This window comes from Pygoscelis adeliae, unplaced genomic scaffold (assembly GCF_000699105.1).
Source record: "Pygoscelis adeliae isolate BGI_AS28 unplaced genomic scaffold, ASM69910v1 Scaffold17, whole genome shotgun sequence".
Lineage (NCBI taxonomy): Eukaryota > Metazoa > Chordata > Aves > Sphenisciformes > Spheniscidae > Pygoscelis > Pygoscelis adeliae.
Genome location: NW_008825234.1, coordinates 1,190,856 through 1,215,644, shown reverse-complemented (window position 1 = coordinate 1,215,644; position 24,789 = coordinate 1,190,856). Strand labels below are relative to the sequence as shown.

At 37.6% G+C, this 24,789-nt stretch overlaps 1 protein-coding gene across 1 annotated transcript in view; it reads right to left on the bottom strand.

The window, feature by feature from the left end:
• The window catches only part of TPO (thyroid peroxidase), a 54,542-nt gene extending 30,273 nt beyond the window's left edge, over positions 1-24,269 (bottom strand). The window contains exons 1-7 of the mRNA XM_009329306.1: positions 24,264-24,269; positions 24,131-24,152; positions 21,607-21,691; positions 14,242-14,411; positions 11,721-11,853; positions 6,770-6,899; positions 3,879-4,085 (exon numbers count right to left, since the gene is read on the bottom strand). Of these exons, the coding sequence (XP_009327581.1) occupies positions 3,879-4,085; positions 6,770-6,899; positions 11,721-11,853; positions 14,242-14,411; positions 21,607-21,691; positions 24,131-24,152; positions 24,264-24,269 (753 nt within the window). The remainder of the gene's footprint in view (positions 1-3,878; positions 4,086-6,769; positions 6,900-11,720; positions 11,854-14,241; positions 14,412-21,606; positions 21,692-24,130; positions 24,153-24,263) is intronic.
• Positions 24,270-24,789: the final 520 nt, after the last annotated feature.

Sequence of the window (24,789 nt, the reverse complement as noted above, 5' to 3'; positions counted from 1 at the left end):
AAGCTACAGGCTCAATGTGAGAATCACTGGGTGAAATTCTATAGCCTTTATTATGAAAATGTCCTGAATAGAAAATCATAATGGTTCCTGCTAACCTATGAATCATTTACCTACACTTGTTATTAATATTAATGCACTACCGCAGCTTTCAATCCTTCATTGAATTGCACTGACTCAGAACATTTTCCAGGCAGCTTCCCTAACCTGCACAGTCAGAAGCTCCCTTTCCCCAGTGAAACCCCCAGAGAGGGCATGTAGCTCTAAGCGCAGTTGTCCTTTTCCGTGGGTGGATTGTCCCTTGGGTGCCGCTGTTCTAGGAATGTAGCAAGAGTGCAAACTGCAGCGTCTCTGTTTATATTGTTGGATAATAAACTATTGATTTCACTGTTTTTGGAAACCAGCCACAGTTTCTTCATACACAAAATGAACGTATAAAACTAACTGTGGCTGTTTTCCAAATATTGAATAGGTAGAGATTAGCTTTACTTAAGATTTCAGGAAGAAAATCAGTTCTAGGGGGAAATAGCATTTTGTTTCAGTGTTCAAAAAATAGTTCCTCTTGTCACACTAATAACTACAAGCCCCCTCCTTTATTTATTGTTTTTAATATAGTGTGTATTCTTTGTCTTTGACAAAAACAGTCACAAAATACTAGACATAGTACAGAAAAAGAACAACCATCTTCATATCTGTCCCTCTTTAAGCTGTGAATAACAGAAAAATAACAAAATGGAGCTGAAAGATTCGTGGGACTGTGATCAAGTAATGAATCCACAAGTTGGGAAACTTATCTAATACTTACAGGGTTGTGTCTGAATTTCTTTATATGTCCTCCCATGGCCATTCTGAGTTTCAGACACTAACTCCCAAAAGTAACCATGGGTATGCCTTGACCCCGTTCCCCTGCTAGTCTATACTGAGCAGGAGCAGCTCCTAGGCTATGTTCAGTGCTAGATTTAGTACAAGTAACTGGCTTTCAAGAGCATCCTTGAAACATATTCTGTGATGAATCTCTTCACAGCTCCAAGGTAGAAATCCAAAATATGTCCCTTGTTTAGAGCATTGAAGGAGGCACTTGTGGGAATATGCCATGGTAATCTGTGCAGCTTCTTTCTCTCTGCACCGTAATGCCACTGCCACATGAATAATGTTAGCCTTGGTGTCCTTTTTAGAAGATCCCTTAAATTGCCTCCTTTTTAAGCAGATGGAGTTTCCAGGCTTGCTAGTCAGGGTTCAGTGATCAGACTTCTATGATCCCTGTGATCCATATTTGATTCAAGTTATGGGCAACAGTATGAGTATTTTCTCAATTGAAAAATCTATTTAGTGATAAAAAATGTGGTAGTTTTGCACGTACAGATCAGTACTGATTGCACTGCTTCAAAGAATATGTCATAAACAGAAAACATAAGCTTTAGAAGACTTTTGCAGTTTTATATCTACAGCAAACTGATTTTTAAAAAATGGGAGTCAATAGATAGCCACCTTGTGTCATATGGTGGAGACACACTCCACCTCCTTCACACGTCATGTGAAGCACTGCTGGTCAGGGAATGGACTTCTGCCCTTGTGTCTCCTGATAAGACTTTGGAAATGAGAACATTTCTAAGACTATTACTTAACAGCATAAACAGAATAAATAATTTCTTGCACCAGACAGAAATTTGAGATTTTTGTCAGAACTGTGGAAGAATAGCTGTAATTAGGGCTGTTGTGGCCAAACCAGGTTACCCAGACACTCAAACTTGATACTTCAAATGTGTCCTAGGAATGTGATTCTTTAAGAAGTCTGTGCTCTTACTGAATGCTCTCAAGCTATGCTTGCAAACATTCAACAGCGCATATCTGCTGGGTGAGAGAGAAATTCACCTGCCTGTGGTAAAATTGCAGGCAGTCATTAATTTCACTTAACCTTCCTTGTGTTTTAGATTGTCTCACCAAATGGAAGATGAGCCATCTTTCAACACAAGACCTGATTCAGTTCCCATTACAGTTAGCAGAATATTTTCCTTTCTGTTTAATGGAAGTGGAATGAGGCATTTAAGGCAAAAGAAGACTGTGGCATACTTATCAATTACAGTTTGCTAGGGGAAAATGTGTTCTATTCTGATGTTCCATTAGAACCATCCGTTGGGACCAGTACTGTTTAATATCATCATCAATGACATAGACAGTGGGATCGAGGGCACCCTCAGCAAGTTTGCAGATGACACCAAGCTGAGTGGTGTGGTCGACACGCCAGAGGGATGGGATGCCATCCAGAGGGACCTGGACAAGCTCGAGAAATGGGCCTGTGTGAACCTCATGAGGTTTAACAAGGTCAAGTGCAAGGTCCTGCACCTGGGTCGGGGCAACCCCCAGTATCAATACGTATCCTGGGCTGCATCAAAAGAAGCGTGGCCAGCAGGTCAAGGGAGGTGATTCTGCCCCTCTACTCTGCTCTGGTGAGACCCCACCTGGAATACTTCATCCAGCTCTAGAGCCCTCAGCATAAGAAAGACATGGACCTGTTGGAGTGGGTCCAGAAGAGGGCCACAAAAATGATCAGAGGGATGGAACACGTCTCCTATGAAGAAAGGCTGAGAGAGTTGGGGTTGTTCAGCCTGGAGAAGAGAAGGCTTTGGGGAGACCTTCTTGCAGCCTGCCAGTACTTAAAGGGGGCTTATAAAAAAGATAGTGGCAAACTTTTGAGCAGGGCCTGTTGTGACAGGACAAGGGGGAATGGCTTTAAACTAAAGGGGGGGCAGATTTGGACTCGATATAAGGAAGACATTTTTTACGCTGAGTGTGGTGAAACACTGGCACAGGTTGCTCAGAGAGGTGGTGGATGCCCCGTCCCCGGGAACTTTCAAGGTGAGGTTGGCCGGGGCTCTGAGCAACCTGACCTAGTTGAAGATGTCCCTGCCCATGGCAGGGGGGTTGGACTAGATTACCTTTAAAGGTCCCTTCCAACCCAAACTATTCTATGACTCTATGATTCTATGATTCTATGATTCCCTACGCTGGCTTCAGTGCATAGAGAAGCTGGTCAGTAATCAAGCTCCAACCCTAAGGAAAATAATTTAGGTTGCTCTGGATAGAGATGGGGGCATCAGTCCAAGGGCTGTAATGGGCATAGGGCTCTCCTGTAGCATGAGATGAACAGGCTGCACTTTGAGAAACAAAAAAGTGGTTTGACTTTGCTACTTAATTTTTTGAGTGAAAGAATGACTATACTTTTAAATTAATCAGACAAGAATACAAGATCCTATATTTATACCAATTTATGTTTATTCTAACCCTCTAACAAGCTTTGAATTCATGTTTTCGGCTTACTCAAAGCAAAGAGGTGATGTATATAAGTTTCAGCAACTCCCCAAAGATCATTTTATACATACGTTGAAAAGATAGCTCTCTTGAAAAGTTTGCATTAGCTGCTGGAAATATCTTTGCTTTCATTGAGTAAAATTAAGATCCTTTCACTTTATCTGGCTGGCAATGTAAAAACAGAATTATTTATGGCTGCTTCCCTATTTTCCCCAATGGAACTCAAAATCTTGAAGCATGAGAACAATAACATTGGCGGGGGGGGGGGGGGGGGGGGGGGGGGGTAGAACGTCGCTGCAACATAAACCTGAGAGGTAGAAAACTTTGATATTTGTACTAAGTACCTTAGCTATAGTTTGTTGTCTTTACAAAACAATTTAAATATCCACTTGTTTCATTTAACAGTTGCATTGGGTTTCAATTTTTCTATCACTGTCTGCTCTAATATTTCTGGGTGATCTATCAATTTGCTTTATAATTATTTCAGTGTATGTGTATCACCAATGTGCTTTACTTTATTCACCTGTTTAGATCCTGGAATTTCTTTTAAAGAAATTAATTTAGAGTCTTACCTTTATCGGAAAACATGGATTTTGTTTTTCACATGTCATCTGGCACTCCATTCCAGTTAGGAAGGTGGTTCTGCTTGTGCTCTGGGGTGTGAATGCAATGTCATGGTCTATGTATTGTCCCCACACCATAATAATATCAGAATACAGATTATCTTCAGTAACAGCCTCATTAGACGCGTGAATAATTTTTTTTGTCACTTCATGAACCTGGGAAGAGAACTAGTTTACCTTGAGTGCCAAGTAGTATTTACTTCTCACAAAATGATAAAACACTAAAAAGCAGGGGGAACAGTGACAAAAGCTAACTCCCCCACCCCCCTTAGAATACTTTATGTTGTAGAGTACTTTTTATGGTTTGCTTAAAAACAAAACAAAACAAAAAACCCCAACAACAACAGAAAATCCTACCTCTGACAGACTCATTTCTGTTCAGGAGCTGAGATACTAGTACCACAAGCAGATTCAAAGATGTTTCAGATGAGTGTTTATATATATTTGACAAATAAGCAGTGTATCTTTGATCTGTTCCTTTCCAGAGAATTTTGAAAACCACACTTTTTTTTAGACTGTCTAAAAGTTTTCTTTCTATTTTTTCTGTTTTCTGCTCCTTTAACAAATGGATTCTGTTCGCTGGGCAACCTCAAATCACTGTGGATACACAGAGGCTCTGGGCTGCTCCATACATAAATGGAGCCGCTGATGCAGACCAGGAGACAAGCTAGGTTGGAAATACATGGTAGCTGAAAGCTCTGCTTCATTTTCACAGGCAGGGAGAAGCCAAAACCTATTTCCGAGGCACTTCTGTGAAAGCTGCATAGAGATAGAAATGCTCTGAGGGGGAACACATGGAGACATCTATGCTATTGTCCAGTTATATACTAATTATAAATATACTTGGTTATATACTAATAACCAAGCAAAACCCTCAGAGCAAAGTCAGCAGTCAGTTTGTGATGATTAGGGTATCATTATTATTCACAGATTCTCCCTCACACAGCAAAATATTCCCTCACATACAGTAGCTGCCTTAGAAGTCAAGTAATTGAAAGGGCAGCACATAAAATAGAGTCACAGAGTCTGTAATAAATATAAGAGCTATATAATGAATGTATAAGGCAGGTGCAGTTAAATAGAATTGGTAAGGACAAGAGGCAACATGGGACTTGTTAGGAACATCAGGCTTTATATTGAAATAGTCAAGAGTAGAGATACATAGAGCTCATCAGGAATACAAGTCCTTATATCAGTATTTTAATAGCTTTGGTAGCCACAAAGCACAAACTTTTTTTCTTGCAGTTAGTAAGATTTTCTTATCAGTGTTAACTTGCACAGCTACGCTGTGTTCTAATATTGCTTCATAGTAATCCTCACACTTATCTCTCACCTTCACGTTATTTACATGTTGCTTTTTAAAGGATATAGTTGGATAGCTAAAAGTACAAAAAAAGACTTAATTATGTAAATGAGGAAAAACCTCTATGGCACTAGTTCTCTCCTGTCTTACTTCAAAATAAAGCAGAGAACCTTGCTGATGGTCAGATGTGATCAGATAAGGTGCAGTCATGTAGTTTTGTTTTAGTGTGTTTTACTTCACAAACATGTATCCTAATGAATCTAGAAAAAGGAAGTTTGTACCATCTACTGGAAATTTACCTGTGTAAATGTCAGGTTTTCAGCAGCAGCAGCTTAGAGACAATGTTACTTAATTAATAACATGAGTTGCAGGTGACATTAACACCAAATTCTCTTGCTCATCCTTATTAAACATACGGTGGTTAAAATAACAAGACTTTGAGTCCATTAAAAGTCAGGTTTCAAAGCAATGATGACAAACCAAAAATAGTAAATCCAGCCCAAATCATTGCACACTGCACCGGGGAATTTTTCACCCAGTCCTCTATGCAAATATTTTTGTTGAAACTTCCCTCTAAAGCAGCTCTGCTATTTTTTAAGTATATGAGCTGCTAAAATCTATAAATATTGCAATGCCTTCTTAGTGCAGTAACTTGGTCTATCTAAAGAATGAAGTTGTGATTTGGCAGTAATACTTGTTCAGTTAAGGCACGCTAATCTAGGAGAAATGGTATACATGCATACATACATACACATGCTAGCACATTTATGTGCTTTATATTTTAGTTAACACCCAGTCCTGTTTTCCCCCTTCTCCTTCCCTGAATAAAGGCACCATTATTGAAACAAATAATTGTAAAATCACTGGAAAGTATAGGCTGGAAGGAAACTCTGGAGACCACATGGTGCAGCTTTCTATTGAAAGCAGGGATTAGGTTATTCAGAGCCCCATCAAGCCAGGTCTTGGGTATTTCCCATGAAGGACATTCCAGCAGTTGTCTAGGCAGCCTATTTTGACATTTAATTGTTCTCACAACATTTTTTTTTTTTTGTATCAAGACAAAATTTCCCCTGGAGCAACTTGTGACCATTGCCTCTTGCCGTGTCAGTGTGCATCCTTGTGAAGACCTCCCTCTTCTCTATAACGGCCTTTTCAGCACCAGAGGGCTGTGATTAGATCCACCCTGCACTGCCTTTTCTCTAGGCTAAGCAATCATCACCCCATGTCTGCTGGCTGCCCTGTGCCTGGCTGGCTCATGCCCTGCCAGCTCTCCATTACTGTCCTTTCGGCAGAGCTGCCCCCCAGGCAGTCAGTGCCCCCCTGCACTGCTCCTTGGGCTTACCCCAGCCCAGGTGCAGGGGACCTCTCACTATTTGGCTGACTGAACCTATGCTTTTGCAAAGCTAACACCTCCTTAACTGAGCTCAATGGCTTCTTTTGCTATTTGATTTACTGATGCAAATGGAGGTCTGTGGCGGCAGGTATGGTTATAGCCCAGGGTAAGTGTTTCAAGTGATCTCGTGGTGCACTTTCTAACCAAGGGTAGCTGGACTCCATTGTATCGGACACTGGGATCCCATCCTCGAGGTTGGCTGAGTCCATCTTCATAGGCTGGTGGAAGCCACCTAGCCAAGGCCGTGTTGGATGCTCCCCATCTAGGATGTTCCCTGGAAAAAGAAAAAACCAAAAACCAAAAAACCAGCAACAGCAGCAAAACCAAAAAAATCCTGCACCTCTGAATATATTCTGAATATAAAATATTTATATATTTTATAATATATTTATACTCTGAATAGAAAATAATCTGAATATAAAATAATGTAAATATAAAATAATATAAGATAATCATCAACCACAGAGAAATATTCCATTGCAATAAGATGTTCATGTAATGATCTTTGAAAAGGCATTAAATACTGGTCTTCATGTATGCCAGCATCAGTTTGACTCGAAAGGCAAATAAAGAAAAATTAAATTACTAATGAAATATTACTATCTTACTTATGTCTATAATGTAAGTTGGTTACCTTTTGACATCTTTGAAATACTTGCCCCAGTGGTGATTTCCTGATAGTGTCCTCATTCCCCATAAAGTCAGATATACTCTCAAGTGCCTTTGCTGGCATCTTTTAAAAAATGTTTGTTTAGAGCAATAGCTAGGAAATCAAGATTTAGAAAAATATAAAGAAGCCCTAGAAAAAAGGTGTAGAAAGCTTGAAAGAAAAATGGATACTAGTCATACAGAAGTAATCATTTAGCAAGACCCAAGGAGGAAGGACTGAGTAAAGGGGAACGATGGCTGAAGTTGCTGAATTCAGCGGCAACGCTCCCTCCGGTTGCATCTATACTAATTACTTGGGTAGAGCTTTAGGAGGGCCTATACACAAGCCCAAGCACTGGTATGCATTTAACTATGCTTTTAAGTTGCTAACACTAACTGCAGTGTGTTTTTGGCTCACGCCAGCTAGCATTTCTCTGAATGACACTTGGCTGGGCACACCTTGGTATTAGTGCCTGCCAGTTTGCCATCCTGCAGCCAGCCTGTTTGGAAGAGGGAAGGGGAGTAAAAAAAGTTTAGACAAAAGTCTAAGAGTGACAGGGTGGCAAGAGTCAGATCATACTTGATTTGAGGGCCAGGAAATGATTCCTGGTGATTTTTATTTATTAGTATAGTCAGTGAGTCTTGGACTTGACCCAATTAATTTTCCTTCTATCATGAACATTTCTAATGCATTTTTCCTAAGAGAATATTTTAGGGTTTTTTTTTATTTGGTTGTTTTTTTAAAATGGCCTGTTCAATATATTTCATAATTGTTAAATATATATAGTCATTAAAAAGAAGAAATAAAATTTTTGCAATGTACCCAGTTGAGCAAAATTGTAAAGTAAGCCACAAAGAACCAGAAATATTCCCAGACAGTTAGTAGAACTACACGGTGTTAAAACATACATTTATAAGTCAGTTGGGATGCTAAAGAGGGAACAATTATTTTATTAATACTTCATTGATCTCTGGCACACTGAAGTGGCTCAATTTGCCAAGCTATATGGTACAGTAATACACTTAATTATCTACAATAATTCACACTTGAAGGTTGAAGTATGCTTTAATAAAGCATTCAAATTAGTTACAGTTGATTTGCCTTTATTGAAATTGCATAAAATACTGCACATAGTGTAGTGCTATTTCACTCAATTAAAAATAATGAAATGTTAATTTAACTGCTTAACCAGTGATTTTTCTACTGATTGCTTTTATATTTGAGCAGATCACTGGAATGTTACTTTGGTAAAACCCTTCTCACATGCCTTTTTATTATTACATTAAACATGTTAATGTCTTGGAATCTTACTTGAGTTAAAAAAGTTTTTATCCAGGACAGTAGAAATAATGACATTTTGGTACCACACAGCTTTATATGGTAGTCAAATTTGATGACTATACATTCTGTTTATGGGAAGTGGGACTTTTCACTCACTTGTGAAATACTGGAATCACATAGTTTGGATTTTGTTTTGGCTCTCTTAGGAGGAACCTGGAGTTTTAAGATGCAGTTCACTATCCAGATTTATGTCCTTTGAATGTCATTTTAATGCCCTGCCTAGTTTCAGGTAGAAAGAATGAATGCCATATGGCAATTTCATAATTGGATTTTGTCATGTTTTACATTGCTCTGAGCTGCCAATGACATAACTTCTGGCAAACACGGAAAACTTCTGAAAGATAAGCCTGCCACTAAACTGAACAGTTAGCTTGTATTGAAGTGAAGCAGCTATCATTAAGGAAACATCTCAGTTCCTTCTTATAGTCAATGGACTCAGTCAGGACTGCTCATTCTTTCCACTAGGTGAGCCATATTCATACCCCTAACTCTGACGGTATTAGAGCTTCAGACGAAGCATCAGGTCCTTACCTGATGAAATGATTAATGACACAGCAATGAAGTAGAAATGCTGCGGGTAAAATTCCTCCTAGCCGCCCAAATATTAGGCATACAAAATGTAATCTAGTCACCTAAACACCTGTCCATCAAGCCAGAGAGACAGACAACTCCTGGGTGCCATCCTGTCATCCCTCCTATCTCTCACTATTAGGAACAGCCAAAGCTGCAGCCTTGCAGCAGACATATAACTACCTCAGAAAGCTAGGATTAGGTGAGGTTAATTGCACTGTGAGATTCCATTCTTTTAGTACCTGTAATTCGTTCACCTTTGAATTCCTCTCATTGCACTAAACACTAAAAACTACACAGATCAATGCTATGTAGCCGGGATAAAAAATGGGAAAAAAATAGCTATTTGAACGTGCCTTGCCTCCCTTATTCTTCATTAAAAAATAATGTTGTAAATTTATTTTGCTTATTATCCACATATATGCCTTCAGGCAGAAAGAAAAGTAAAATCTGTGGATATCTGCTACTAGTAAATGTGGATAATGACACTGCTGGGAATGTCTGATGTTATGTTGATATTCTCCATAGAAGGCCATGTTTATGCTATTCTGTTATGCCTTTGTTCTAGGAAGTTCACACTAAAACAAGGTAATGTCAGTGCTGTGGAATAAATACTTTGTAATCTATCTGATTTGTCCCAAATATGTGATCTGATTAAGTAAAACAGCTGTAAAGAAATTCCATGCTCACTTTTAAACAGATTTCGATAGCTTTTTCTTATATGTAAACAATTAATTCCACTATGAATTTTGTTTTTAAATTTCACCTATGAAATGCAGCATTTACTGACCTACAGCACAGCTGCACATTCCTACTGGGTGACTAAAATTACAAATACAACATAAGTCTTGATATATTTTCTGCCTGAAAGTGGCAGCTGTAAAGCAAGGAAAAGTACAGACTGGTACTTCGTTTAATGTTTGAAGTCTTTGAAGCTGGCTTACATCATAGAATATGTTGTTTACATTATAGTTTAATGGTCCTTTTAAGTTGATGTATTTCAGTAAAGTTTAAGGTATTTCAAGAGGCTCACAAAGTTTTAGACTAAGTTAAGATCTGACTCACTGATTTCAAAGTCTTTGTTTTGGGGTTTTTTGCTGTCTTGCACCTTTTACAGATGTTTAGAGTGAAGAGTCTAAAATACCACCAAATATGAGTGATGGATTTAAACACCGATTTGGTGCAAGCATAAAACTATACAAAGTAGAACACAGTGACTACAGACTAACCAGACTCAATGGATTATATTTACTCTACCCAGCTTTAGAAACCAGCCTGAAATGCCTATACATATACTGGTATTACCAGAGTCACTGAAGAGAAAAAGATGTTTTGCCTTACTCACAGCAGAGTGTGTTTCTCTCCGTCTCTGGAGAGAAAGACTACATCAGCCATGCCTGCAAATTAAGAGCTTCAGCCATGTGCCTATGTTCAGCTGCATGAATCTTGGCCAATGTGTTCAAGCCCTGATGGAGTTGTCAGTGCAAATATTATACTAGCTGTTAGTTCAGATTCCAGGCAACTGTGCAAGTGCCTGGGGGAAATATGGATATCCACATGGATTTATAACATTGATGCATATCAGGTTGTGTCCTTTCAACAAAGAGCCTATCAGGCATGTTCCTTGCAAATGACTTGTGATGCAGCAAAACAGATTCATCTCCTAAAACCAGACTGATTGAATAATAAAACTGCAGAATTTTACTGCAGAGGGCCTTAACCTGTGCAACGCTAATGGCCTTCCATTTACAGCTCTGTAGCCCTTCACTTGTAACATTACAGTCTGCCTTTCAGTTTGTGACCTTACGCCTATGTATCCAAAGGCTGCTGAGTATAAATACTGTTTACCCTTGTACTCAAACGGGATCTCATTCTCAGTTTTACACCCTCATTGCATTGGAGGATTCTGAAAAAACAGTTGCATCTGTTATGTTGGGTTTTGCAGGAAACAATTGCCACATATATCAGGTAACAAGTAGATAATAGTAGTAAATAATAGTCATTCAGATAGCCAATAAGCATATATTCATATAAATAGATATATAAAAATAAATATATCACCCAGAATTTTTAGATGCATGCTTGCTAAATGTTAAGGTTGTAGAAAAATACAAAAATGAGAATCTACTTGATTTTCTTATTGTTCCTCAGGAAGTAATTATATTTTCCTGCTCATTATAATTTTGTCCAATTCAATCAAAAATGAATGCTGGGTTAGAATTCAGTCTGTTTAATTTATATAGAAAAAGGCAACTACTGAATCAGTCCTCCCTAAATTTAAAGTTCTTTACATAATCTTAGAAGCCTTCATAGGGAGAGCTTGTCCACAAAAATTAGTGTACCAAAATTTAGATGAAGAGGTTCTTCCTCTGGGAGCTTTCAGAGGCACCTCATTTAGAGACATGTTGATGCCAAAGTTAGCTGATTGAGGTCATACCCCCCCCCGATTTTTCTAGAAAAAAGTAAACATAGCTTCTTGAGTTTAAAGAATAAGAAAGAAGGATTTTTTCAGGGCATAATTCTTATCATACATACCTGTTATTACAGGCACCAGTGATGAGTCGATATTTATTAGCTAAGCAATTGTTGGGACATTTTGGTGGCAACATATAAGGCAGACAGCCAGAAATGTTAGCAATCATAGTGAGCAGATCAGCTGATAAAAGATCTGAAAGGAAGAACCCAAACAAGCAATTTGCTCCATTGCTATATAGCTGCTACAGGAGAAAAGGCTTTATTGTCAGCTACAACTACAGCATCCCCTCTCTTCTTCCTAGGAAAAAGCACTTAGAAGTGCCACAGGAGGCAGTCTTGAGGACTTAGAGGAGCTAGAGGGTAAAAGGGAAGAGCTGGTTTTATTATGTGATGCGTAGAGAATGAGAAGGAAGTAGTCCAGCCGTAGCTGAGATCTGAGGTTGACCTGCTCCTTTTTCTCCTTTAGTCTGCTCTCTGCTTCCTTCTTTCCCCGTATTGTAGTGACATTGCTTGGCCGGCCCCTGTGCTTACAACAAAGGTGTAAAAAATGCCATTTAAGAACAGAATTATATACCAAGGAGGTAAAATGTGGGACTGGAAAGATGCAGAAATTTAAAGACACTACAGCCGACTATATAATTAAGTGTGGAGTGGCAGAGGCCTAGAATTATTAGCTGGAATTTGGAAGCTAGGTAAAATCACGGAAGCTGTATACCAGTAGACAGCATGTTATTAATATCTTTGTAATATGATCCCAGATGGGTCTCCCAGTGAGCATTCTGCTGACGAGGGACAAAGTCACGCTGTTGTGTAAGCTCCAGAGAGCTGGCACCCACTTTCACCCATGCATGTATGTAAACTCATGTGTGGCAGGTTGGGGGTAGAGGTGCACGTGAAGGAGAAGTAATGTCCTTCTTGAACTCAGACAACTCTTGCCATTCAAACTGACTGTAACCATCACATGCTGAAAGAAAATGGTAGAGGTAGCATCTAACTCTTGCCCTTGCTTCCCCACTGGCTACTGCAAGTCACCCAGTCCCACCACCGATCTGTTCTGCCCATCCAACTCTGAACTAAGCTGCTTTAGTCCGTTAATCGAGCCAAAAAAGTAAGCCAGAAAAACAAACAAACAAAAAGTTTAAGAGCCAAATCAGCTCAAAAAATGTTCTGCTGAGCAGCTAGAACTTGTGCAAGGTAGGGCTGAGAACAGAGAGAATGGGCTGTTAGACTGGCTACATAACCTTGTCATTATGTACTAGCTACTCATGCCAAATTTGTGGATACAGCTGTATTTCCATGTCAGTTCAGGTTCAAAGTTATGCTCAGAGCCCAGTTCCCCAGTTATTTGTGCTGCCTAGATATTGACTCATATTTTTTCTTTAAAGTCAATTTAGTTCTTTAATTCATGTAAAACTGCTCTTTGTCACGGCACATAGACTGTATAGCGTCTATTTATTTTCCACTAAAGTTGTTTCAGTTTTGAAAATAAACAAGAATTTTGTGTATTTGTTCTACAGTTTAGAAATTTGATTTCTTTTAAAACTGCACCAGCAGAAAAATAATTGTATCTCTGTGTTTGAGTGTCTGTGTATATATAAATATATGCACACATACACAAATATAGATATATATATATTTTTAGTTCTACAAATGTCCCATTAATTTAGTAAGCCAGATGTTTCTGCAAGGAAAAAAAAAAATAAAATACCTGTGGACCTTTATGTTTGTCTACAGCACTCTAATGTTTCCATATCTTGGAAAATAATGTCATGTTGTAATACTAAGACAGAGAATACAAATTATAATTCTCCAGTTCATGCTGCTTTAAGTGACAGAATTAAATTATAGAAAAAAAGGTCAATGTTTCTGAATTTTTGAGCCTTCCAGACACCAGACAGACAACTTGAAATTAATCTCTAATTAATGGCAACAAGAATTTTACTTTACTTAGACAATTATACATCATTGAACTTTCTGGACTATCTCTCTTCCTTTTTCCATCTAACATAAAAAAACAGTTAAAATAGAAACAAAGTGGAAATAAATGTGCAACAGCAATGTGTTATAAAATTAGTTTTGGAAATAAGAAAGTATTTTCTTAAAAGAGAGATATTAATAAGGCCATCAATGTCCAGAGGAAGTGTATTTGAAAATGTCAGTGCCATAGAGTGATAGAAATTGTGTTACTTTATCTGTAGACTCTAGGCCCCAGAAGCACTAAACCCAAAGTGCTGGGGAAGATAGATCTTTCACTGTAAACAAGAAGCTTGCAACGCTGCAGATATGCAATCTGATTTATAGGCAATACAAATATTGAGTTCACAGGATACCAACAGCAAAGTGCTGCTCTCCTCAACTATAGGAACACAGCCCACAACTCCAGCAAAGAAAAATGTAAAACAGTGACTATGTGAGGTGCTTTTAAGAACAAAAGAAAGGGCATGCTGGCCTCAGGGTGTGGACAAGATATGTACTTCTGCTGAAGGTAAAAAAAAAGTGAAGCTAACCTTAACTTTAATCTAAAAGACAACATTCAAGAAATCAACAGGGTGTTTTGCTAATGTCAATATACTATATTTACCAGTTGGATGCAATGAACGTTTGTGCTTCTGGCAAACTTTTTGTTTCAGCACTTGAATTGACATTTCCATTCGTTCAGCTGCTTGGGAAATATCTTGACTCTCTTGTTCAGGAAATTTTGAGAAAGCCAGCAGCAAGGTAGGAGTTGCTGTTCCCCTTCCTTGGATATTTCTATAATTGAGATAAAATACAGAAGGTTTTTTAACATATAACCTTTTAGAACTTATTCATAGCTGTATTTGTCTATGTTGGATATGTTCCAAGTTTAAGGTATATTTTGATTGAAGGGTATGCTGGGAAAGCAGAGAGGAAGACTACTTTGTGACCTTGTTCTGCAAAGAAAATTCTGGAAAGAAAGGGAAAATGCCCTTCCATGGGGGACACACAACAGAGTTAAGCTTGTGAGAAGCCTACAGGATGAGACAGAAACTGTTGGGATGGATACAGCCTGCAACACAAAGTGGCTGGGAAGACTTTGTGCAAGATAGTCACAATATAGGACTCACACTATAGACACATCTAAGTAAGTAAGCTTTGCTTTCATGTAACATTTAATAACAAAGACCATCTCAATCATTGCAGGTGGATTCACGAATACCTTAGCACCTGGGAGTCAAGCAACTGGCCCACAGTCATCTAGATGCCATCTGCAGCTGATGATAGAGACATGTCTCCTCTCAAAGACTGTCCAAGCACCTGCCTTGCACTGACTAGTTGTATATGGAATTTCAGCAACTAGTTTAGTAGGGTTTCATTAGACAGTTAAATGGCTATATATGTTAGTTTACAGTCTCGCCTTACCTCTAACTTTAAGGAGCTCAGTTTGATGAGATAACTTCTGTAACATAAACACTTAAACATAAGAAAAATCCTTTTTACTGTGAGGGTAGTCAGACACTGCAACAGGCTGCCCAGAAAGGTTGTGGAGTCTCCATCTTTGGAGATATTCAAAGCGCAAGTGGATAATGCACTGAACAACCTGCTTTAGCTGACCCTGCTCTGAGCACAGCACTGGCTTAGATGGTCTCCAGATCTCTCAACTGTTCTGTGATTCACTGCAAGATTTATTTTTTACTCAGCATGGGTCATAGATTGCAAACATCCCCAGGGGCTTCTCTGCAGCACAGATTTATTTGGATATGCAATTTTCATGAAAATGTTGTGCTGTCATATTCAGTTAGGTTTGTTTAAAGCATGAGGCAAGTTTAAAATGGAAACAACAGTTTTGATTTGGGCAAAGCAAACAGTTAAATTTCTGTTTGCAAAATTAGAAACATGTTTACATAAAAAGCATTAAGTAAGAAAATACAACTCCAAGGGTTTTTCTAGATGCTAAATTTGTCCTTAATTGATCCAAAAGAGCCTTAGCCTGCTCATATATTCTTTATACAGAAACTATTCCTTTCCTTTCAAGAGCAGAGCTCAAGAACTCTTGCAACTATGAAAAAGAGCTATCTTGCTCCTCAGCACCATGTTTTTCAGGTTTTCCATAGACAATTAGGAATCTGGCGGAGAACCTACTGTATTAAAAGTCCTGAACTGTGTCCCAGTTAAAAAGAAAAGAAAGATGATATAACTAAATGCAAGAACTCAGGTTTAATATTTTAATATCCACATGAGGGTAATATCGGTCATGCATAATTTAAAAAATCTTATATGAACAGACAAACATGTCTGTACTAATGAGTTAAATAAGAACATTTGTACAAATTAGCTAGGAGCTAAGAATCAAAAATAACCCACAACCCCCCAAAAAAACCCAAACTGAACAACCATCACCCTTAAGGGCAAGAAATGTTCCATTTTGAGATATTTTCTATCTTTTGCCTAATCTCACAGATACTGTAAGATTATCACAGCAGTTACTAGTTTGCCACATTTCCTGTCCGTTCCACCCCCTGCCCTTATTCAATGTACATATCCTAGTCCCTTCTAGTTCTTACCCACACTCCTGAAGCTGAACACTGTGTAAGTTACAAACTGTCTCAATATTTTGTAATGCTGAAATAGCCCCATAAAGCTAATAGAATGACCTCTGATAGTATCATTATTAGGAACATGAAATTAGACATGAAATGTCTTTCATACATGTTTAAGAATATAAGTCCTACTGCGGACCATGGTGTTTGGACAGAAGGTTCTTCATGCTTGCCAGACTCTCAGTTACTAAGTCTCATCACAGATCATAATCAAAAATACATGTACATTAAAAAAACCACCAAACCCTAAAATAAATTCTCCAGAGTATGAGCCACACTTTCTCTTTCAGCTTCAGATATTTTGAGTCTGAGATTTCTTTCTGTCTTAAATTAATATATTTATAGAATACCTTGTTTAGAGATTTCTAGCCTGAATTACTGCCTTAGATATTTGTCACCATTCAGGAGATCTCTCAAAACAGTGACATTGTACAGAATATGAAGTGATAAAGTTATAACATTACGAAGAATATAATTTCTTCTTTCCTGTAATGTGTGTGTACATGGCCAGTCTGCTTTAAGACCAGACTGGCACTGACTAACTGATCATACTTAGTGAGTTTCTGCAACTATAACTTCTTATCTGGAACACTGAAAATTATTTTCTGCTTCCCTGTGCATACAGATGATCCCATGATGGTCCCTTCTGTAGATGGTCCTTTTGAGTTGGCATAGATAGGGGCCAATAGAAAAAGCATCTTAAATTGTGGGGTTTACAATTTAGATTCTTTAAAACCATGAAAAAATCTAGTTCAAATGTAGTATACATCAAATAAAAGTGATTGCACCAGAATGAAGATGGCTAGAAATATCTTTAATCTGCTATTAAGGCTTGAATTTTTTTTATGGTTGTCATCTATACTTTTTAATCTGCTAAGAACACTGTGCTTTCAGCTAAAATATATGTTAAAATACGCTCAGAAATTTCAATCATTTCTTTCTTTAAATAGGCTGAGAAAACCTCTTGTGTTTTTATTAGAATTGTACTTACCTTCAATCTATTAGGGTAAGTTCAAACAGGAGTCTAAAAATATGTCTTATCTAAAACTCACTCAAACCAAATATCTAGCACCACCTGACCTACCAACATAATTCACATCTCTCTCATAAATAACTAGTTCATCAGTCCTTTTGAGTTAATTACCAGGCTCTAACACGAGAAATATATGATCATTTGCAGTTGTGTGCAACACGCGCCTAAGAGACTATCATTTTGCACAGCTTGCCCATTCTGGAGTTATCTTTAGTTTCTTCTACACCTTAAAACCCAGAAAAAGCAGAGACTCAGCAGAATATAAAAAGTATGTACAGTCGGAATTGGGAGCCCTCCCAGCAGTGCTGAGATTCACTAGTTAAAGCTAGTACAAGTTTCATAATTTGTACTCATTGTTATTATAACAAGATTTACTGAAACTACAGTTTACTCTTGCAAGCCAACTACTACTTTCAAAATGTATTTTATAACGCACCTGGTGATAAATTAACAATGTATTTGCACATACCACTGGGTGTCATAACCGCACAGATGACATATGGCTCTGAAAGCCTTATCCAAACTGCCTAGATTCCCATTGGCATTGACACTGTAACACAAATAATATATTTTAATGATGACACCATTGTGTTCCATCTATGCTATGTTAATAATATGATGACTGTTTATATTACAATGACAAACATGAACACCTACTCTTAAAGACTAACAAAGCCAGAAGCGAATTGGAACAGCAGGCAGGTACTAGCAAACAGTCATGAGAAGCACTTGGCAAGGGGAGACAATCATGAACAGCACAGCAGACTATGAGGACCATACTGGGACCTATGTGACCTTAAAACGTGGGAAGTCATTTCTAACACAAGTAGTAATTTCTAACACAACTAAATTTCTAAAACACAAACAACAATTCAAGAATTTAAGTGATGATATTAAACAACTGATGTGAAGAAATGTACTTGTCCATTTTAATCACAATTCAAGGTCAAACTGAGGTCTCAGGAGAAATCCAGTTATTTTGACTCAGTTTGCAGTTCAGACATCTAGATCATGAATTCAGCAAACATCAGGTTGGACTATTGTACATGGAACAACTAAGAGTTTTCCTATTCTAACCTGAAAAAGGAGCTGCCTTTTCATTTCAGAACTGGCTTTTCAGTCTCAAAGAAAGCACTGAGCTCATCTGTATTGCACTGTAGTTTCCTTCAATTACTTGTAAGCCAAAGTAAAATGAGTTTTCACAGTACTGTGACCTCCATAACTTCCAGAAGCTCAAATATGTAGTCACATACATTCCTTTCTTGTTTTTAGCCTATGTGCTGACCAAAGCTTTAATTCAAGTATACAGTATTCTTAAACTTACAAAGGAAAGAAGCCTTAGTAGCTTTAGACTGACACGAAAATGCAAAAGTATTTAACTAAACACATTCACTTCTCAATGTAATGATCAGCTTAGACAATAGTTCAGTCCTCTGTACTATGCAAATGGCCAGGACTAATGTCTAAGAGGCAGGTGTAGAGTGCATTTACGAGTCTATATTAAAACAGGAAGAAGTCTCTTAATGATATTTATAATTCTCACTGCCCCACTTAATTGAGCCACAATGAATTGAATTATATAGAAGCACACAATAGAAATACAATTTTTGCTTCTGGTAATGATCATTTGTAAATTGAAAGACCAAGTATTTTATACCAGTGTCGTGGTTTAACCCCAGTCAACAACTAAGCACCACACAGCCACTCGCTCACCCTCCCCCTTCCCGACCCTGGTGGGATGGGGGAGAGAATCGGACGAGCAAAAGTGAGAAAACTCGTGGGTTGAGATAAGAACAGTTTAATGCTAGAAATAATATAATATAATATAATAATAATAACAACCACAATAATAATAATAATAATAAATTGTGATGGAATGTAAAACAGAGAGAGAAAAACCCAGAGAAAGAAAAAAACCCAAGTGATGCAACTGCTTACTACCCGCCAACCAATGCCCAGCCAGTTCCCGAGCAGCGATCACTGTCCCCCAGCCAACTCCCCCCAGCTTATATACTGGGCGTGACATCATATGGTATGGACTATCCCTTTGGCCAATTTGGGTCAGCTGTCCTTCTTGTGCACTTCCTCGCTGGCAGAGTATGGGAAGCTGAAAAGTCCTTGACTTAGTATAAACACTGCTTAACAACAACTAAAACATCGGTGTGTTATCACATTATTCTCATGCTAAATCCAAAACACAGCACTGTACCAGCTACTAGGAAGAAAATTAACTCCATCCCAGCCGAAACCAGGACAACCAGTTAGCATTAGAACAAGTGTGATAGTCTTATGAGACTTAAACTCTTAATGCAGGTGTTGGACACTTACGTCTCTGATTCTACAAAACAGGAAAGCATGTGCCTCAGTGGTGATACTAATGCACATCTTTCGGCGCTCTGCTGAAAGTGCAAGCCTTTGGCTGCTTACAGGATTAACCCCAAACTTATGCAAAAGACATAACCAGATCTCAGAGCGCTATTACTAGTGATGTTCTGCCTATGAAAAATTCAAAGGTTAACAACATCTATCAGATCAAGTACTTAATTTAACAGTTTTAAATCACTGATCTAATTTTCAGCTGCTGTTGTTAAAAGAGGAAAGAAAAGGGGAAGGGGAAGAAAGGAAAGTGAAGAGAAGGGAGGGGATAGCAGGGAAGGGACAAGAGGGGAGTAGAAGAGAAAATGTCTTATTTGTTTGTCTTTTCTGTAATATTTATATAAGATATCTATAATTATTACTGGAACACCTCACATATGAGGAAAGACTGAGAGAGCTGTTCAGCCTAGAGAAGAGAGGGCTCAGAGGGAATCTAATCAATGTATATAAATACCTGAAGGGAGGGTGCAAAGAGAGTGAAGCCAGGCTCTTTTCAGCAGTGCCCACTGACAGGGCCAGAGGAAATGGGCACAAATTGAAACACAGAAGGTGCTGTCTGAACAACAGGAAACACTTTTTTACTGGGAGGGTGACGGAGCACTGACACAGGTTGCCCAGAGAGGTTGTGGAGTCTTCCTCTTTGGAGATACTCAAAAGCTGTGTGGACATGGTCATGGGCAACCAGCTCTGGGTGGCCCTGCTTCAGCAGGGGGGTTGGACCAGATGACCTCCAGAGATTCCTTCCAACCTCAGACATGCTGTGAATCTGCCACTCATACAGGGAACTCAATAATAAGACTTTTGAATAACAACCCTCTTTAGAGTCTATGTGTCCACATAAACAATATTTTAAAGGAAGCTTAACATGTCTGGTGATTCATCTGGGGTGAGCACGTGGTTTCAGTTTTATTCCTAATAAAATTGAAATCATCATCTTTAAGCATTTATCTTTTAGCACCTTTTAGCATTTATCATCTTTAAGATATTGGGCAAATATTGACCAAATAATTGCCACAGTATTCTGTGAGAGAGTTAAACATCAGCATCTTTATTTGGTACATGAGGCAGCTAAGCCACTGAAAGGTTGAGACCTATGTTTTTAAATTTGAATGCCTCAGGATTGTAACTGAAGTACTGACACTACTAAAATGAAAATTACTTCAGTCTCTATGTACTGAGCAGCTATAGTTCTTGACAGGTTATGTCCATATAAACAGTTGTCTCTCCCAGAGCTCTGAAAATTGTCAATCATTTTCAAAACACAGAGATAAGTCCTTTAGGAAAGTCTAAGCAAAAGGGTGGTGATTGCACCCTGTAAAACTTAGCTGATGTGTTCCAAATATTGGAGAGAAATTCTCTATAGCACAGAAATTTAGTCAGAGCTACACAGAAAATGGTTGAATTTTTTAGACACATGGCTAGTCATCCTGAGGCACTTTCATCATTCCTAGAAAGAGATCACTCTCATAGCATAACTTAAGCACAAAGGAGATTTCCTTAAGTTGTTCACTACCCACAGTTCAAGATAAATGTTTTATTTTCTTTCCCTTATCCTTTCATTACATCTGTTTTAGATGGAAGGGGAAATGTGAAATTCACTTCAACAGTCCTATTTAAGGCAATAGAGTTTTGACACTGATGCCATAGGAGTTGTTCCCATCTCTGCACTGGAAAAAAACCATAATTAATGTTCAAAAATACATAACATCCATAAAATTACAATTTTTTGAACCGCATGTTAATGGAATGTGGTGTGCTACTTAGATCAGAAAAACATTCCTATTTATTTTCATATTTCTTATTTTTCTCACATTTTAAGAGAGCAATTTATGTGGTGGTAATGCACAAGGTTATGTTGGTTCAGATAATCACAAACATAATCTATCATTATATATTTTCTCAAAGAAACAGATTGATCTCAGACTTCTCTGTTACAAAAGCTTTTTGCTGAATAGATCCTTGACTTTTTTTTTTTTACCTTTTCAGTGTATAATGTGCAGCATAATCCACCAGACTAGAGCCCTTCTGGATAGCCTCAGTAATGCAGTTATCTTCAGTTTCTTCTTAACAGAGAAAAAAAAAAAAGTTGATTATGTTATTCAGTAATACATTTATCAAAATACTTACATTTACAAAATATACAGGTTGGTAATATCAAAGTATGTGTAATATTTCCCCATTAAAATGATCTCCATATTTTAGTGTTCTTGAAACTAATGTTGTGGCTTCTGACCTTTCTGAAAGATGAGGTAGGGGTAGTAAATCAATTATTCCCTAACTTATAAGGCTTGAAGAGTTAGACTTTCCTTCTGTTTCTTCCAGTATAAATCCAGCTGTGCACATGTTATGTAGTACCAAACGTAACAGGTCCGGCTGAAATGTGTTGTGTTCTGTGTACACCATTATGCTCCTTAGGCTTCATATGTATTTTGCATTAAACTGTCCTTGGACTGACAGGACAAATCTGAGCCTCCCTCACAGGTAATATGAACTGGCCTGAGCCACATGAAGAATTCAAGTCCATATTCAGGCATAATTAACAAATTTTAAGACCTTCTGGGATCTGACCAATGCATGAAAGCCCTATTCTCATTTCTCCACCTATGTTTGATGGAAAGATATATGTGAACCTAATAATACTTCATCTGTGCTATTTTGCATAGTGCTATCATGGAACATAGATTATTCCTCTTTTGTGTACATCTAGCTTTATATTAAATGAATCAGTCATATTTAAAGTCCAGTGGTTTAATTCCCATCTGTGTTTTGTGGGATTGCCCATTTTTTCTTAGAAAATGAATCATAATAACAGATTGCTAACAATCATTTGTGTACAATTGCTCATCATTTATGTGCAGTTTAATTTTAGGTGACATATTTTATCTGTAGTCCATGTTGCACTATTTCTGTGGTCTATTTTTTGAATAGGGCGCTCAGCTCAAGGGGAAATAATGTGTGATGAGGAGTAATCTTTCCTAGGCAAAATTCTACTCCACTCTACTAAGGATCTTCTCAGCATCTAAGTATAGCAGTAGTTATTTCTCTTTTTCACCTATGCATGATAAAATATTCAGATGATTCTTTTAATGTTATCATTCAGATTTCTGTTACGTCTGAAAATGTTTTTGAGTCTATGTTAAAAAACAAGACTGATCTTTATAGGCCATACAACAGCTAATTCTTTTAGAATGTAATATTACATGATTTTTAATTACTTCTAGGGATTTTACCTCCGAGAAATGTATTATGCTCAAGGGAGTGTTCATCATGTGGTATTGATTCAGACTCCGATCAAAAAGAGAAGATCCACCTGCTATACTTGAATACCGTTGTCTCTCTTCCTTTTCTACTGAGAAGTATGATTTTGGTACCAATGCAGTGTTTTAAAAAATGTGGTTCTTGCAGTAATAAACATTATTTTGTATTGTTCCCATCAGACCAAAGAACACTTACTATAAAAAAGAATCATTTGCAGTCCATCTATTCCATTTATTTACAGTCCGTATATATTCATTTTGTATTAACTAACATACAATAGAACCTCATTTTAGACCATGTCTTTCCAAACAATTAATATGGAAGCTCCAAGTACAGAATCCACTATGGAAAATAAATCTGATCCCTTGTTTCTCAGTGATGATCCAAAAAAGATTTCCCATTGGAAGTAATGGCCTGGGGATTGTTTTTTTGTTTATTTTGGATATAATTTTATTTTATTTGTGATTCTACACTAACTTCAGGTGAAAACTTTCCTAAGGAATCATATCACCATCCCTTATGAATCATATCTACAGCTATATAATTTAAGAGAATGTAAAGATTGAAATCCTGTTTCTTCATCATCTCTGCCCTACTTTAATGTAAAATTGGTCTGTGCAGAATTCTAAAATTCAATCTAGTATCTGCTATATTACTAGTCTACTAGATTTAACTGATTTCTATTGAACAGACACAAATGAAATAGCTCTGATGTTTAAAATGGCAAGATTATATTGTTTGAACATAGACACCACTGTAATCTGAGATGCTTTAAAATCTCCCCAGTATCCACAGGGTGCTAACAGGGAACGGACCCACAGGAGACATGCACCTTCATGGGCCAGCAGCAGGGTGCCAGGTGGGACGTCCTATGGCAACTGACTCTAGCCCAGGATAACTAAACATAGTGATTGGCAGTCTGGGAAAGAAATCCAGCAATCATGCTTGTAAACATGTCATCTGACAGATGAATGTCACTAAGAAAGTAAAATCACTCCTAGTCAAAGAATGCATAATTAAGATACATTACACACAGAAGAGTTTTCCCTTGTGAATTTATGAAGCTGCATTTTAAAAGAAAGCACCCACGGAATAATTCTCACAGAAGTCAGACAGTGTATTTTACACATAAAAAGAGATTCAGCTAAACTGCCATTGCTAAACTGTCTGCAGTGCCAGTGTATTTTCAGCTTAACAGTAATCACCAACTAAAGAAAATAACATGTATTTTTTCTGTTACTTACCAAAGAGGATATCTTTGCCTATCTGAAGAAAAGAAAAGAAAACAGCTGTGAAGGCTATAGCTGCTGAAATTCCCAAAATAATGAATACTTTCATCTACAAAAAAGAAGAGATAATTGTTGACAAAATACATACCTTCATCTTCTAATTATAAGCCATACTATAAATAATTTCCCGCTTATGGTAAATTTTACTTTTAAATTAGATTTGTAGTCACATGTTTGACTATGTTTTTGAAGTTCAAAATATTAATCTTTAGAAATAACTGTAATTCACTTTCTCTTTTCTTCTTCCTTCCTTATTACTTTTTTTCCATTTTGAGAAACTTCTAGCATGAGGAGATACATCACTTTTTTTATAACATAATATGTTCTGACAATATTAGCAACACTTAGCCTACACATTAGAAATTCAGCAATATTTTACCATTGATTTTGAACTTCTCTGTGCACTAACATGATTTGATTGTAAATTAGTCATTGCACATAAGATAGTGAAACTAGCCAAACTGATAATAACATTGATCAGACCCCTCTAAGCTCCTATCCATGTCTGACCGTGGTATCCAAGCAGCACAATGAATATGCTCACATGGCAAATGTGAGCTACATTCTCCATTTCAGTGCACTGGTTTCTGGTAGTTATTACAGCAGTACAAATA